Source organism: Gobio gobio, assembly GCF_949357685.1.
Source record: "Gobio gobio genome assembly, chromosome: 2".
In the NCBI taxonomy this organism is placed as follows: domain Eukaryota; kingdom Metazoa; phylum Chordata; class Actinopteri; order Cypriniformes; family Gobionidae; genus Gobio; species Gobio gobio.
The window spans coordinates 32,707,741-32,724,673 of record NC_137098.1 but is presented as its reverse complement, the minus strand read 5'-3'; the positions used below and the strand labels follow the sequence as shown (position 1 = coordinate 32,724,673).

The window sequence follows — 16,933 nt, the reverse complement described above, 5'->3', positions numbered from 1 at the left end:
CCATCAACATAACCAACATGACAACATGCTTGCACAGGGAGCGTGCCTTGTAACCATGGAGACATTTGGGAGAGATGATTCAGAAGATATTTACTTTGGTGTAGATCTTGAACCGTATCTACACTGAATACACTGAAGATGAGCTTTTGGAATGTGAAAGGCAAGAAAGTGTGGCTGAAAAGACTGGGGCAGGAGGAGAGCAGATTCGAACTGGTGAGTCACAGAAGAGTCAACGTTTTTTGAGCGCAATTCACATCCAGCGGTAATTCGAGGAAAAAAATGTCCGAATGCGCATCTTGCAACATGGATTCGGTCTTCCGATCTTTTGATTTTGAATAATGTAATATGTGACAGAGAGAATGCACGCAGGGAGGGCTCTCTGTGTGTTCTCTCTGTCACTTAGTTAACATGCGCTCTATCACAAGCGCAGCAGTCATCTACATCCCTCATAAATCACAATAACTGATCAAATAAGGCTTTGGCGGGACAAAAATTAGTTTTGGTGGCCACCAAATAATTTTCAATGCAGGAAAAACCCTGCACACGCTCCGAAGCCTCAGCACAGAACGTAACATCACTAGTATTTTGTCCCATAGAAACTGTAGATAAACAATACAGACAATTCCACAGGTTTATTTTAATCAAACTATACACTACCTCACCAGAACTCCACAACAAAACTACTAACGTTATATACTGTATAAACCAAATGGTCGAGCAAACTCCCACACTCAGTGATTGCATTTCACAGGTAACGTTAGCTAAAGACAACAGCAGTGCTTTTTCAATCTGGTCGTTCAAGCTAACTAAAAATAATAATAATGTTATACTTACAGCCATGGGTAATGATACACTTGGTGCTGTCTGTCCTCTGAATATTGTTAGGATGGCTATATCCTTTAAGACGCCATACTGTGGTACGGGTAACAACACTGTCCATGTTTTCCAAATAGTCACCTGGTCCAAAATGCTTTGAGCAAACACGCACTTTCTTGATTGAATCTTCCGTTGTTTTGATATCTACTGTATGTTCAGAGCAGCCAGCCATTGATTCTTTCATTCCTTGTTTTTCGTTGGTACAAACTTAGTGCCGGTCACATTGGAAGTTACCTAGTTGGGAACTACTTTCATGTTTGTCTTCTAATGTCATGTAATGCACGGTAGTATGTCAGAGATGAAACTGTTTTTGATAAAGCTGTTTGTTTGACAGAGAATGAAGGAGCAAGCCCAGCTGTATTCTCCCGAAATCAAACAGATTGACCTTGATATCAACAGGACCTTTCGAAACCACATCATGTTTATGGATCGATTTGGTGTAAAGTAAGTAAAACATGCATGCATTAAAATGTGCTATGATGAGATGACTTTAATTACTGTTGATGCCTTGATGCATTGCAGCTTTGCAATAAAAATCACTGAAATTTAAATCACTGCCAAAATGTGTTCTATATTTCTGCTAAATGCCGCTTGCTTCTTCTGCTCTGGTCTGTTATGTTTATCTCCTGCATGTTTAATACAAACACTACTCATAATTCTGCTCAGTGATGTAACATTGTACATATGTACACTTACAAAGCACCTTCATTTGCAGCTTTGGAGCATTTAAAACACTTGACCGAGAGCAGATTCTTCCCGCAGGCTTTCAGACTACACTAGTTTACTATGATTCAGATCTTGAAATTTCACATGGCCGTAATAGCTCATAAATGGTTTATCTGAGAGTGCCTAAAAAGATCATATGCAATCTGTAACAAACTTCCCACTTCCACTTTATTACGGAATTTATTGTCTTGGAATTGTCATACAGTTCTCATATAGGAAACGTTGTACTCAGATACGTTGATCTCAGAAACAACTAACGCCCTGTCCCAAATGGCATCTCAGATTATGTGGACTTCACAGACGTGAGGGCTATGAGACTACAAGTCCAAATCAAGTGCGTAACAAAAAAAATTAAACAAATGCCTTTTAAAAAAACTTTATATGAATAAAACAAAATTGCAGTTTCTACAAAAATATTAAGCAGCACAACTGTTTTCATCATTGATAACAATAAGAAATGTTTCTTGAGCCGCAAATCAACATACACAAATGATTACTTAAAGGGATAGAATGAAAATTGTCATAATTTATTCACCCTCAAGTTGTTCCAGGAACATGCACATGACTGAAAAAAACATTATCCTGAATGTGTGTGGAAACATTGAACTGAATGTACTGAAATGTGTCTGCGCATAAATACAATGTGCGATTAGTGCACCGAGAGTGCACATGCACGGTTTATTTGCACGTCAATATTAAATGACGGATTCCTGACTCGAAACTTTTGAATGTTAGTGTACATCACATATTCTGCATAAGAGAAATATAAAAAGGCATCTTGCTCTCTGCATCTGCAGACAACCTCTGGAGCTGATTTTTTTTTTTTTTTTTGATTTTGAGAGCTTGTTCCCCCAGCAGGCCAGAAATGGGAGTGATGTCACTGAGGATTTAATAGATTGCAGGCCTTAGAGAGCCAAGTGGAAAGTCTTGCTCATCTGAAGGGTGTCATTAATGCTCACACATATTGGGAGGGGCTCCACTGTAATTTGAAGGAACAAATGCATCTTTGTGGAAAAATATGGATGTTGGTTCATGTGTTGCTGATGTGTGTTTGTTTCACCGTGCTGTGACATTCAGTAAAAACTGCAACACAAGTCTGACAACACTGTTTTTCTTTTCACAGGCAGCAGTCTTTGTTCCATGTGCTCTCTGCATACTCTGTTTACAATACGGTAAGTGCACAATCACATCCATGGTTAATAAAGAGATGTTACATAATAGCTGACTTTGTCTGTTCTTGTCTGCAGGAAGTGAGTTACTGCCAGGGCATGAGTCAGATTGCAGCCATTCTGTTAATGTTCATGAATGAAGAAGATGCATTCTGGGCTTTGTCACAGCTCTTAACCAATCAGAAACATGCCATGCATGGTGAGCCCTCCTTATTTATTCTGCTTGTGGCACATTGATTTAATGTTTAACATTGATTTAAATGCTTATTATATAAGCTTTATAAGACTGAATATTACATGAAGCACACTTCTGTGTGTGTTACTCAGCAAGGCTGTATTTACTTTGATTAAAAATATATTTATATCAATATTATTGAGAAATGTCATTACAATTTGAAAATAACTTTTTAAAAATATTAATATGTATTTTAAAATGATGGCAAAGCTTTATTTTCAGCAGGGTATTGTTTTTGGTCTTCTGTTGGGACATTTTTATCATACTTTCACATTTGCCCATCACAGGATTCTTTGTTCCCGGATTTCCCAAACTTCAGCGTTTCCAAAATCACCATGACCAGATTCTCTCCAAACTTTTACCCAAACTTAAGAAGCATTTGGTAAGATTGCTTTGGCAGACACAATACTGCAAAATGTACTCAGAAACTGTAAGATTAGTTAAGTTAAATATAACTTAATGTGTTTCAGTTTCTCTAATGCTGAGTTCTCTTCCTTTCTCATTACTTTTTTTCTCCGTTTATATGCACTCACATCAGGATAAGGAGCAGATGTACAGTGGGATTTACAGCACTAAATGGTTCCTCCAGTGTTTTATTGACAGGGTAAGTGTTTGATCTCAGCAGATGCATTGTAACCTAACTGACAAGTGAGTTATGTAAGCGATGACTAGTAGATAGGTATACATGTTCAAACATATGCCAAGCTTAGGCATCAAAGCCAAGGAAATGAAACATCAGCTGTGTGTATATTAAAGTGCCTGATCAGGTCACTGCAGAAAGTCCTAAAAGTGGTGAGTCATGAGCTAAATGGAGGTGGAGTTTTGGCTTTTTTTGAATGTAACTGGTGAGTCAGTGTTCTGATAGTAACTGTGATTATGTTTCACCATCGAGGGCCAATTCCTTTCTTCCCCGAGCTACATGAGGAGGTCACGCGGCCCTGGAAGTCCCCGGTGTCTTCCCGTGACCGTTCGATGGCCTTCTCCGCCTTCTCTGCCCTCGATGAGGCTGCGGCTCAAGGACATGCACGAGGGTAGGGCTGACCCAGGGCTCAGAGATTAGCTGCGTGCCGCCACCGACCTCGCTCTCCGGGCGACGAAGGTGACCGCCCGCTCCCTGGGTCAGGTGATGTCCACAGTTGTGGTTCAGTAGAGACATCTGTGGCTCAACCTGGCTGATATGCGGGACGAGCGGACACAACGCCCCCATATCACAGGCTGGGCTCTTCAGCGGTGCAGTCGAGAACTTCGCCCAACAGTTCTCGACTGCCCAGAAGTAGACTGAGGCGATCAAGCATATTCTGCTACTGCTTCCACCCCGGCGCCGGTTCGTGGAGGATGCCGCAGGAAGGCGCCGCAGTCCACTCCAGCCCCGCAGCCCGCTAAACGCCAGGCTAAGTGGTGCTCATGATGCAGAAAGCTCAGGGATGAGCAGTTCTTTCCAGGAGATGGCAGCAGGGCCACTCCTTCCCCCGGTGAAGGGCCGGGGGAGAATCTTTTGTTCCGCTGCTGGCCCCCGGGTCAGCAGCACCCTAATGTGGTTAAAGAAAGAACTCATTCCCCCATCCCTGAGCACCCAGAGAGCCCGGATGGCAGTGTGCGCTGCCCCTGGGCCACGCCACTCTCGTCCCCCCTCTAGCGCCAGCCTCCTCTCAGAGCAGACCCGGTGGAACGCACATCCTTCAGATGACCGGGCCCACACACCGAGACGCTAGGCCTCCCATGTCTGGGCCGGTCACGCCGCCTCGCTGTCCCACCCGGGGTACGTCTGTGGTCCGTATTGACCCCGCTGGTGCACTTCCTGGAAGTCTGGCTAGAGGTGTCCCGCTGGGTCGCGAGGACCATCAGGCTCGGCTACGCAATTCAGTTCTCCCAGCCTCCTCCCCGCTTCCGGGGAGTCCGTTACACCATGGTGGGCCCCAATGCCCCTGTCATGTATGCATTGGTCGCTACCTTGCTGGCAAAGGGTGCGATCGAGATTGTCCCTCCAGCCGAAATGAAGTCCGGCTTCTACAGCCCTTACTTCATTGTACCTAAGAAAACCGGTGGGTTACGACCAATCCTGGACCTGCACGTCCTGAACCGATACCTTCATAGGCTTCCGTTCAGGATGTTGACAGCCAATCGCCTTTTCGAATGCGTTCGTCCAGTAGATTGGTTTGCAACGATCGACCTGAAGGATGCGTACTTCCATGTCTCCATCCTTCCTCGACACAGACCGTTCCTACGGTTTGCTTTCGAGGGGCGGGCATGTCAGTACGCAGTTCTCCCATTCGGGCTAGCTCTGTCCCCTCATGTCTTCTCGAAGATTGTCGAGGCAGCCCTTGTGCCACTCAGGCAACACGGGGTTCGCATCCTGAACTACCTCGACGACTGGCTCATCCTGAGTCACTCTCGAGAGCAGGTGTGCAAACACAGAGACCTGGTGCTCCAGCACCTAGCCCGTCTGGGCCTTCGGGTCAACTGGGAGAAGAGCAAACTCTGCCCAGTGCAGAGGATCTCTTTTCTCGGTATGGAAATCGACTCTGTCACCATGTATGCACAGCTTACGAGCAAGCGCGCGTAGTCACTGCTGACTTGCCTCCGTCAAATCGAGAGCAAGAGTGCGGTTCCACTGAAGTTATTTCAGAGGCTCCTGAGGCATATGGCATCCGCAGCCACGGTCACGCCACTTGAACTGCGTCCTGTGAGACCGCTTCTGCACTGGCTTCAGCACTGGCTTCGCGATCGAGTCCCGAGGTGGGTATGGCACACAGGCACGCTCCGGGTCCAAGTGACTTACAGACCTACAGACCTGCACCCCCTGGTTGAACCTCCACTTTCTATGGGCCGCTGTTCCCTTAGAACGAGTTTCCAGGCATATTGTTGTGTCAACAGATGCCTCTGCCACGGGCTGGGGTGCCATGTGCAATGGACATGCTGCTGCGGGCTCCTGGACAGGACCCCAGCGCCACTTTCATGTCAATTGCCTCGAGTTACTGTCGGTATGGTTCGCCCTGCACCGCTTCTGAGCGTCGCTCAAGGGTCAACACGTGTTAGTCCGGTCAGACAACACGGCCACATTAGCATACATCAACCTTCAGGGTGGTCTAGGCTCCCGCCGTATGTCGCAACTCGTCCGTCACCTCCTTCTATGGAGTCAGAAGCATCTGAGGTCGCTTTATGCTATCCCTGAACCGTGCAGCCGAAGAGCTATCATGGCTTCAGACACTTCCTGGAGAATGGAGACTCCCTCCCCAGACGGTTCAGCTGATTTGGGAACAGTTCGGCGACGCACAGGTAGATCTGTTTGCCTGCCACGACTCTTCCCATTGCCGCCTGTTTTATTCCCTGACTGAGTGGACCCTCAGCTCGGATGCACTGGCGCACAGTTGGCCACGGGGCCTCCGCTTTCCCCTCAGTGAGCCTTCAGGGAGGACAAGGAGCAGGTCCTTTTGGTCACCCCATATTGGCCTGGCCGGACCTGGTCCCCGGAACTCATGCTCCTTGCGACAGCCCCTCCCTGGTCGATTCCTCTGTGGAAGGACCTCCTTTCTAAGAGACGGGGCACCCTATGGCAACCGCGTCCTGACCTCTGGAAACTGCACGTGTGGGTTCTGGATGGGACACAGTAGGTTTGAGTACCATACCCCCTTAGGTGGTGGCTACCATCACTTCCGCTAGGGCCTTGTCTACGAGACATGCCTATGCATTGAAGTGGAACCTTGCCGAGAAGACCCCTGGAAATGCCCGATTGGGTCTGTGCTCTCGTTTCTACAAGAAGGGTTGGATCGAAGGCTGTCTCCTTCCACTCTGAAAGTCTATGTGGCCGCTATCTCAGCCTACCACGACCTTGTAGAGACAAAAAAGGTAAGTCAGCACAACCTGGTCATCAGGTTCCTGAGGGGAGCGAGGAGAATCCTCCTTGCGCTCCCCTCGTACCCTCTTGAGACCCTGCAGTGGTCTTATCCGCCCTGCAGAGAGCTCCCTTTCAGCCATTGCGATCGTTCGAGCTTAAGTTCCTGTTTATGAAGACAGCACTTCTGATCGCTTTGGCCTCCATCAAGAGGGCCTCCATCTCTTTGTCTGTCATTGTGGAAAGCTAAAGGGAAAGGCTCTCTCCAAGCAAAAGTTGTCTCACTTGATAGTGGACGCCATTGTCTTGCCTTACCAGATGCAGGGTCGTCCATGCCCCCTAGGGGTGAGGGCACACTCCACCAAGAGCGTGGCCTCCTCTTGGGCTCTAGCGCATGGTGCCTCGCTGACAGACATCTGTAGAGCTGCAGGCTGGGCGACACCCAACACATTTGCCAGGTTCTATAACCTCAGAGTGGAGCCAGTGTCCTCTCATGTACTCGCCTCAACTAGTGGCCAGTAACTGGACAGGCTCAGGTGTCTTCGCTTGCTCGGACTGGATACGTGCAATATTTTCTCAGTTGTGCTTCTCCTGAAGCCCTGAGCTCCTCCAGCATTGTTGGTGCCGACACCAGTGTGCATGTCCACTCGGTCAGCCCTTGTGTCCGGATAGGTGCCCCATGTGCATGGTTCCCCCGCTGGTCGATCCCTACATGTGTATTTCCACTGTAAGCCTCCTTGAACATGTGTCGTTCCCTTGGCAAGCCATTGCCACTACTGGAGTGTAAAAATCTTTCCTCCTTCGGCGGGTTTCCCCAGAGTTCTTCCTTATGCAGCCCCTCATCGGGTCATATATGTCTCCTTAAGTCCTCCCTACGGGTAGGCACTTGGTGCATATTCCTTCGTCTGTACTAGTCTTACGACAGGGATCTCACACGTATGCAGGGCACTGGACAACAGCCGAGTGGCGTGATTATATCATCAGTCACTGACATTACTCGAAGTGACTGAACGTAAGAGAACTTCCTTATATACCCACGAGGTGGGGCGGAGTTACGCTATGCAAATTCTGCAGGCCCATGGCATTGCATCGCCATTGGGAGTTTTCTAAGATCTCGAAGATGATAGGCTTCTAAGCGAAACCCCCATTCGTCAGTCACTGACGTTCCGTCTCTGTTCCCTCCTCAGGATACGAGGGTTACATACGTAACCGAGACGTTCTGATACCTGACCTAAACTAGTATGCTTGAGCATTCTGACTTTTTAGTGTCACATCTTTGACATCACATACTGTTTTTGGTCAGTTTAGAAGTTTTTAGTCTGTGTTGTTTTCAGGGGTCTCGGTCAGCTTGTTTGGTGCGCACCAGGGTTCGGATGGTAGCTTTCACACTTCACACAAATAAACCATGCTAACAGAGCAATCGCACCAGAGTTTGTTTTAATTGAAAAAGTGTGAACACACCCAATTCATATTTTTATAATAGATATTCATATTGCAATATTGAAAGTATTGGTCTAGGTTAAGAGTATAACATTAAAATCTATAAAGAGTACAAATAAATTATGAATAAATGGTATTAACTTTAGCTTTAAGTTTTGGGGTCAGTAAGTTTTGGCGGACATAAAAGTGCCCACAGTTGAAGAAGCACCCTAATAAGGTCACTCTGATGGATGGACAAACTTTGGTTACATAAGGAAAACAGTTTAGGTAGAGTGAGTGACCATGTCTAAAGCCTGATTAATGTGAGTCAAAAAAATTGATTGATGTTTGGCACAGTGCACTCCTTTCCTAAGGTCCAGACCACTAGTTTCTGACATCCAACTTATTTGCGTAACCTTAAATGTTATCAAAAACACCTCATTAGGTTGAGTACAGGCTGGTGATAGATGGGACCGACTCATTTGAAAATAGCTAATAAGTAGCCACAATACAGCATTGTAAAGCATGGGAATGTAGATTGAGATTGGTGGACTTGGCGAAGAGGAATTAAGGTTTAAGAAACTGAAGAGAGAGGTTGAAAGAAACTGCTTCTTCTTCTCTCTTTCTTTGTCAGGGCCTCTTGACAGAGGGAGCAGTGTGCAATTAGCAGGCAGACAAGGGTGTTTCAATGTTTACTCTGCACATACACACAATCCTGTGGGTTTGGCTCAGGAGGAAAGAGAGCAGCCACTGTCAGCACTGCAGAATCCGGTCCAGCTTGGTTTCAGAGCTGTACTTGTGGACTGGCAGTATCCTCGCTGAGGGAGATTAGCTTTAGAGGAATAGAGTTTTAAAACTGTATGAGAATGAAGAATGAAGAGAATGAAGATGTTCTACAGATTTATATTGTCCATTATGCTGTGAGGGCCTTTGTATTGAGCTGCATGTCTTAGTTTATCCACAAACATGTCACCTTTTCCAGACCCCATTCACACTGACCTTACGTCTGTGGGATATCTTTATCCTGGAGGGCGAGAAAGTTCTGACAGCCATGGCTTACACCATCCTTCAGCTCCACAAAAGTGAGTTCCTCTTTTTACAATACTAAATTAACAAAAATGTAATCCAAAGGTCTCAAAATCTATTTCATATTCATTAACAACTTCATAGTGCTATTTATTTAGTTCAAACCCTAATAGACCTGATTGTCTTGACTTAAATTAAAATATCTCAGCACATTATTGAAATCTAAGTTAATAAGTTTCTTCACTGTGAAATTAAAAACGTACTGTATCTATTTATGTCCAGAACGTTTGCTTAAGATGTCTCTGGAGGACCTGAGAGAGTTCCTGCAGGAGCAGATAGGAGAGTCCATCTACCTCAATGATGACCTTGTCATAGAGCAGCTTAAAGTATCTATGTCTGAACTTCGCAAAATGAAGCTTGACTTCCCACCTCCAGGTTCAGCTATTTTCTTTATTCTTTATATGATATCTTGCTGTATGAAGCTGTACACTTATGTGTTGTCGTTTGAATGCCTTTATCACTGTCAACTTAGTTAGGAGAGCTAACTTTAAGGCATAATATGAAACAAACACCATTTGTATCCTTCACATACATACAGTATGTGTAAAAAAAAAAAGCTTAAATATTTTTAGTTTAGTTAATGATATAACATTTTATAACATCATATAAAATGTAATGGGACTCTACCATTGAAAAAATGGGGTTTAGTACGTTTTTTTTTTTAAAGAAAGAAAGAAATTCATACTTTTATTCAGCAAGGGCATATTCAATTGATCAAAAGAGACAGTAAATACATGTATAATGTTTTAAAAGATGATTTATTTCAAATAAATACTGAATAAACTTTCTATCCATAAAGGAATCCTGGAAAATGTAAAAATGGTTTCCAATATGAAGCAACACAACTGTTTTCAACATTGATAATATTAAGAAATGTTTCTTAATACGAGTACAAAATCAGCATATTATAATGTTTTCTGAAGGATCATGTGACACTGAAGACTGGAGTAATGGCTCAGTGTATCAATGTATACATTACATTTAACAGTAAAATCTGTATTCAGGATCTGTATTCATTGTTTCATTATTCGTACTGTATATTAACATTTAATGAAAACATATGCAGTGCTCCATCCACCTCACAGCATAAATTAAATTCATGTAGGTCACCTACATTTTCAGTCCACTCTAGTTCATTATTTCTGTGTTCACAGCTAAGCCTGATGAATTTCCAAGGAAACCCCTGGGTCTGGAGCTGCCTGTAGTTCTGACTCCGGTCAAAAGGCCCAAACCAAGCCCTTCAGAAGATACGCCCAACAAAGACCAGCTCATCAAACGGCCACCAGACTCTCTTCACATCTCTCTTCAGCAGGAGTCCATCATGCTGGATGACAGCCCTCCACAGGATAAAAAACCTTACAAAGATGGAGGCACCGGCAGCATGTCACCCCTCCCCTCCCCTGACCACGTTCTAGTGCACAGCCAGATTCCCCTCACACCTGACGGAATGATAGGAGCCCCTGAGGACGGCGGGGAATGGCCTCCTCCATACGAACCTCCTGTCCCGGAGCTTAATAAGACCCAAAACCAACCAGAGCTGAATGATTCTACTTCACCTCCAAATGTGGCTGAAACATCACCTGGTGAAATGGCTTCACAAACATCTCAAAACTTGGAGCAGGACACTTCAGAGACAGCAGGGGGCAGTGTGGAGAGTGACTTAACCTCAGACAATTTCCAATCTGTTTCCATGCAGCCTACCGGTATATCCAGTTCTGAAAATGAAGAGGTGGGAGATGATGAAAGTCCGAATATGGACAAATCTTCAGAGAGACTCTCCATATCCCCCAAAACCTCGATCAACAACCTGTGTGAGCAGTCACAGTTATCTGCCAAACGAATCCCCAAAATCCATTCAGACCCTCTGTTTCAACACCCATCCAATTACAGCCAACACTTGCCCAAATCAGAGACATTTTAAGCCAACGATCAACGGCTTTGCCAGTGTTCCTGCAGTGTTTGCCTGTGGAAAGCATTATTGAGAAAGCAAGTATATATTAACATTTGACTTTTCAACAGCTCAAGTTTTTTGTGGTTGAATCTGGCCGCATTTGCATAAACATCACAGCTGGCATGTCTGACCAAGATAAAGTCTTCATAAAAAAGTGAGCTGGCTCACTGTTTAATACAAAACTCAACATATATAGCCAATTGTTGTATGAACAACTGCCTTCTGACTTTTCTTCCGCACTCTCTAAGTTGGATATGGTTTGCACAGAACCGTCACTTAATCACACCACAACACCACTTATGTCTTTGCAATTTCTGTGTCCTAATATAATGAAATGGTAGTAGCTGTAATGAAAATATATTTTCTGAAACACACTGCAAAATGACTGATTTTCTCTATAGCGATTTACAGCATTCAAAATCAACCAGTGTTTAATATGCTATTAGTTGACATAATGTTGTAATTATTTGTTAATATCACATTCCACTCCAGGTTTAATAACACAGTAGCTTACCCTTTCTGATAAGAAGGTACAGAGTAATATACTTGTAGTGTATGGTAATTTTAATGATCATGATCAAATAGGCTCTAATTGTGATGTGAATTGTTTGTTGATACCAGCTTTATGTTAATTTTGCAGTGTCCACAAGCCAATATTTATTATTCTGATAGAAAGCACCACAACATTGTTTTATGGAATGTGCAGCAGTATGGCTCAAAAGGATCTGGCACAGTTTCATTGAGACAGCTGCCATTTAACTTCCCATATAGAAAAGCTGATGGCAATATTAAACATGGCCTTTAACAACATTGAACAATATTTTTCTTTTAACCACATATTTATTATGCTTCTAACCACAACTTTCTGTACATTTGGTATTTGTACATTTTTCATTTGTGTGAACATTTTGTACATTTAGCTTTTTAGAGTATCGTATTTTAACGCTTAGGATTTTGTATTTATAACATAAATGACTTTAATGTCAGATTTTCTTTCTGATGGCCTCATCTAGCACAGGCCTACTTTTTAACTTCTCCTAGAAGGCTGTACCCAGGAAGTGCTTCAGATGTATTTCAACTGGTTTAAAAAACTCATGCTTTGAGGTAACAAATGAATTGTTTTGCCAGGTGATGTTTGTCATTGTTATTGGTGACAAACATGGTCTTTACCAGTGCAAAAACTACAATATGAATCTAAAACAATGGAAATAAGTAGTCTAAAGTAAAGTTATACCGTCATTAATTATCACATCTTTAAACAGGTTTTCTAATCATTTTAAGCAGCTGTATTGCCTCTCAGAATAGCAGTGTAAACCTATTGTAAATCTGAAATGAGAAATGTATCGTTATTATGCCGTTGTATTAAGATATTGATGGTTTTAAAATCTACTACAGTATGGACTCTGTCAGATGCCTCTCAGTAAATGTCATGGTTATCAGTTTTGTTTTTGTTTTTTAATTCAAGATATGTTTTTAGTGCATTATATGAGTTATGAATAGTGTACATTCCTTTTTTTAAGGAGTTTTGAGAACTCCAACCAAAAGGCTTTGGTTTTATTCAGTCTGTATATAGTAAATATATACCTATTTACTTTGTTATTCTATGTTTGAATTAGATTTGCAGAAATAGAATTTTTCTAATCTGGTCTGGGCTGTGCAGATTTATTTTGAAACACACAATATACCAATGCTCCGTGTGAACACAAGAGGGCTCTGTAAACGAACGGTTTGTTTACAATGTAGCCTATCCTCACTGATTCCTCATCCCCACTTCATGCCACGTTTTAGTTACTTGTCTTATTTTCAGCAAAAGGTCAATAGCATTATAATCCATTTCATTATTCCCTACTTGTATGCATAGAAAAAGTGTCCTGGTGAACTACATTGTTTTAGATTTCCATTCCAGAGAACACGTTATGACATTCATCCCGCAGTGAGATATTTGCTGGCATCATCAGACTACCTGTAATATGAGTATCTTTCATGTCTGTTTCCTGCTCTCGGAGGACACTGACAGCATGTGGTGACACAAGTTTGTGTGATGGATGCCACGCCTTGGCAGATTGTGAGTGCCATACATCATAATTGAGCCTCAATGAGAGAGAGAGAAGGGCTGACAGAAATAGAGCAGACGCGAGAAAGATGACACATCATCACTCATCTTCATAATTGAGCAGGTTGATGCGCTCATCTGTGCTGAGATTTGCAATGCAACACTTTATAGGCTACTACAAAGGTTATCGGATTGCACTGTGATCTTTCTACTCAGTGTGACTTTACCTGGCCTTAACTATTTTTGATCTGAAGAATAAAAAGAACATCTAGTATTTATTTTTTATTTTTTAGATCAAGTATATAAAGCAGCTGGACCGGCAATCTTGTCAATTCATATTCGGCATCGATCTGATTTTTATCCGGTCCTTTGAACTGAGACAGAATCAACTCTCAGTGTTGCTGAACGTTTGCACGGAAAGGTTGAGATTACAGTTCTCTTACTCCTCCATGGTTTATGCCTGAGGTTATCCATTCAAAGACAGTTTATCTTGACTATGCCTTGGTGTTTCAGCATCCAAAACAAGGAAAAAAAAAAATCAGCTTTCAAAGGTTAGGTACCTAAAAGAATAATCTCCAAAGGGAGCACCTTAATCCATACTCAGGGTTTTTCCTAAAGGATGCTTTATTCAGACAAAGCTGTTATCCAGCCCCCCTCCATAAGCCTTTAATAATAGACTCTTCTGGCATGGTTTTAGTGATGGTTCAAAACAGAAACTGCTATAAATATCATCATGCCCACATACCTAAAACTGACTTAAACATATATCCATTTATATGAACACTAAGATGAACAATACAACGAACAATTCACTGATTAGGATTTCTTCACATTAGCCCTAACTCTTTTTGCTATATGAAAAATCAGGGCCAATTTTTGGTTTATTGGGCTGTAGTCATTACTTCGTCCGCACAGCTGGTAGCCTACATTAAAGATTTTTCATAAAATAAGTGCTAAAATATTTTTTTTGCCTAATGGTGTTCTAATGATGTTTCTCAAACAGTAGGCCCTAGATCAGGGGTGTCCAATCCTGCTCCTGGAGGGCCACTGTCCTGCAGAGTTTAGCTCCAACCCCAATGAGACACACCTGAACCCGCTAATCAAGGGCTGCGTCCCAATTCGCCTACTTATACTACGTCCTAAAAGTATGTACTCTTTTTGTGAAGAAAAAGTACATACTTTTGAGTGTGTAGCAGAAGAGTATGCAAGCTTTGGGACATACTACTTCGTCATCTTTAACGGACTCTGTTACGTGCGTCCCGTCACCGTTTAAAATGTCAATCATCGTCACAGTTCAAATCCTCCACTTTAAATTTAATTTCCTACCGTATCGGAGAGAAATGTAGTCGCTCGTTGATCTGCCTTTCGTGGGTCTTTAGACTCCTCTCATGTGTTTGCAAAGTTAATGGCCAAACGTATCATTACAAAAGTTCTCAATGCTGCTGCAGGTGAAATATAATGTGGATAATATTGAATAAATATCTTTTCGTCCGGTTAAATACTGATAATTGCTCACTCAAACCACTTTATCTAATCCTCTCCACTTAACCGTCAGACTCGCGTAACCGTCATGTTTGTAGTTTTTTAAACACTTTTTATCCGCGTTTGTAGTTCTAATCGAATCCTCGTCCATCTCGCAATGGGTTGTGGGCAATATCAGCCGTTAGAGTGCGCATCGATCTGCACTTCGGATTCTGACCGGAAATAGTAAACCATCCGGGAATCTTTGGAATACTTTTTTCAACATACTAAGATTTGGGACATACTAATTCTTTTTTCGAATACTATTTAGCACGGATAGTATGCGAATTGGGACGCAGCAAAGGTCTTAGGCATACTAGAAACTTCCAGACAGGAGTGTTGAGGCAAGCTGGAGCTAAACTCTGCAGGACAGTGGCCTTCCAGGACCGAGTTTGGACACCCCTGCCCTAGATCCAACATATTCTCACTAGAGAATGCCTATGTCCGGCAGAGTTTAGCTCCAACCTTGATCAAACTTACCTGCCTGGCTATCTAGTAATCCTGAAGAGCTTAATTAGCTGTTTCAGGTGTGTTTGATTAGGGTTGGAGTTTGAGGACAGTGGGCCTCGGACCAGGGTTGAGAATGCCTGCCCTAGATGATGGATACAACCGCCTACATAATTTTTCCCCACACACAGTTATGTAGGGTTTTTAACAGTTTAGTATTAAAAAATATATATGTTTGGTTTAATTAGTAAATTATGATTTTAAGTGCACTTGTCCTTTAAAAAAAAGTTCTGATGTAAATTAGCTTGTAGGCCCTATACAAAGCTTTTTTACATTGAGTGTTAGAATAAATGTACACTTATATTGTAAAATGTATTAAAGTAATATTAGGGGACACTTTATGAATACAAAAAGTATCGTATAAGTTTATATTGGAAGCTATTAGGCTAGTATTACCCATAACAGAGTGTGTGTGTATGTGGATAATTTATGTAAATGAGTTTTTATGAAAAAAAAACTTGTGAATTTTTCATAACCCAAAAACACTACATAGTAGGAATGGCTCATTACTGAGTACTAGCTCTCAGAGTGTAGCTACCAAGTCACAACATAAATGAGAGCCTACTTGGCCTCTGCATAGGCTACTTTTCAGAACAATACAGTAGGCTATACAACATACCAAGTAGGCTAACTTGCTTAAAATAGTACATTTAATGTCTTTTTAACAGCTTATACATGTCGCAAAAGACAGTAAATTGAATGAAGGAGGATTCAGCACTGTCCAGGGATAATTCGGGGAACGCGCTGTGACTGTGCGCTCATGAAGGTAACAGCTCCCTCTATCCATCAGAACAGACCACTGATGTAAACCAGGAGGCAACTGTGGGATGCGGTTGGACAAGTGCGCTGATGCTGGGGAAATATTTCAGTTTCTTTAATAGCAGAGAACACCGACTCAGGACTCAACACAAGGATTTCGATAGAACCACACGGATATGTGTGCAGTCGATTTTTTAGACTGTAAAACAGACCGGGGAAACAAAAGCGTGCTCGTGAATACCAGCACGAGAAGAGACACTGAGACAAAACCAGCAAACAGCGATGCTTCATCAACGCAAGCAGAGCTTTATTTGTTGTCATCGCTCTTCACGCAATAAACCGAGAAAAACAGATAATTTAACACTTCCACTGTCTGCTCATCACAACGCGCCTGGAGTAATGAATTGTGCAGAACTCTAATGGCAATAACAGACTTTAAGATGAAAACCTCCGTGTATGAAGACATATCGAAAAGGAAATAAGTGTGTACATTAAGTTTGTTGTGGTTGGACTCAAGTGAGCAGTCAAGACAGACGCAGGAAAGCGCAACATCAGCCAGCAACACACACAGAGACATCTCCTGTGGTGACACCGGTTAGACATGCCATTTTTACTTAGAAAAACACGTCTACGGTAAGTATTCATATTACCAATTAAATAATAACTGACTGTGACATTTATTTATATGTAGCCTACACATAACCGTGTAAATTGCATTTTTAAAGATAGATACTAGCTAAATTAACCGCGGATGTGGCGGGGAAGTTTTAAATGTCATTGTTATAAACATATGTTCATC

General features: G+C 42.6%; 1 protein-coding gene across 1 annotated transcript in view; it reads left to right on the top strand.

Annotated features, from left to right (window-relative positions):
- The window catches only part of LOC307138675 (USP6 N-terminal-like protein), a 53,662-nt gene extending 40,722 nt beyond the window's left edge, over positions 1-12,940 (top strand). Inside the window, exons 7-14 of the mRNA XM_079837173.1 lie at positions 1,211-1,320; positions 2,726-2,774; positions 2,850-2,970; positions 3,294-3,388; positions 3,545-3,610; positions 9,240-9,339; positions 9,566-9,718; positions 10,498-12,940. Coding sequence (XP_079693299.1) covers positions 1,211-1,320; positions 2,726-2,774; positions 2,850-2,970; positions 3,294-3,388; positions 3,545-3,610; positions 9,240-9,339; positions 9,566-9,718; positions 10,498-11,264 — 1,461 coding nt within the window. The 3' untranslated portion in view covers positions 11,265-12,940. The remainder of the gene's footprint in view (positions 1-1,210; positions 1,321-2,725; positions 2,775-2,849; positions 2,971-3,293; positions 3,389-3,544; positions 3,611-9,239; positions 9,340-9,565; positions 9,719-10,497) is intronic.
- Positions 12,941-16,933: the final 3,993 nt, after the last annotated feature.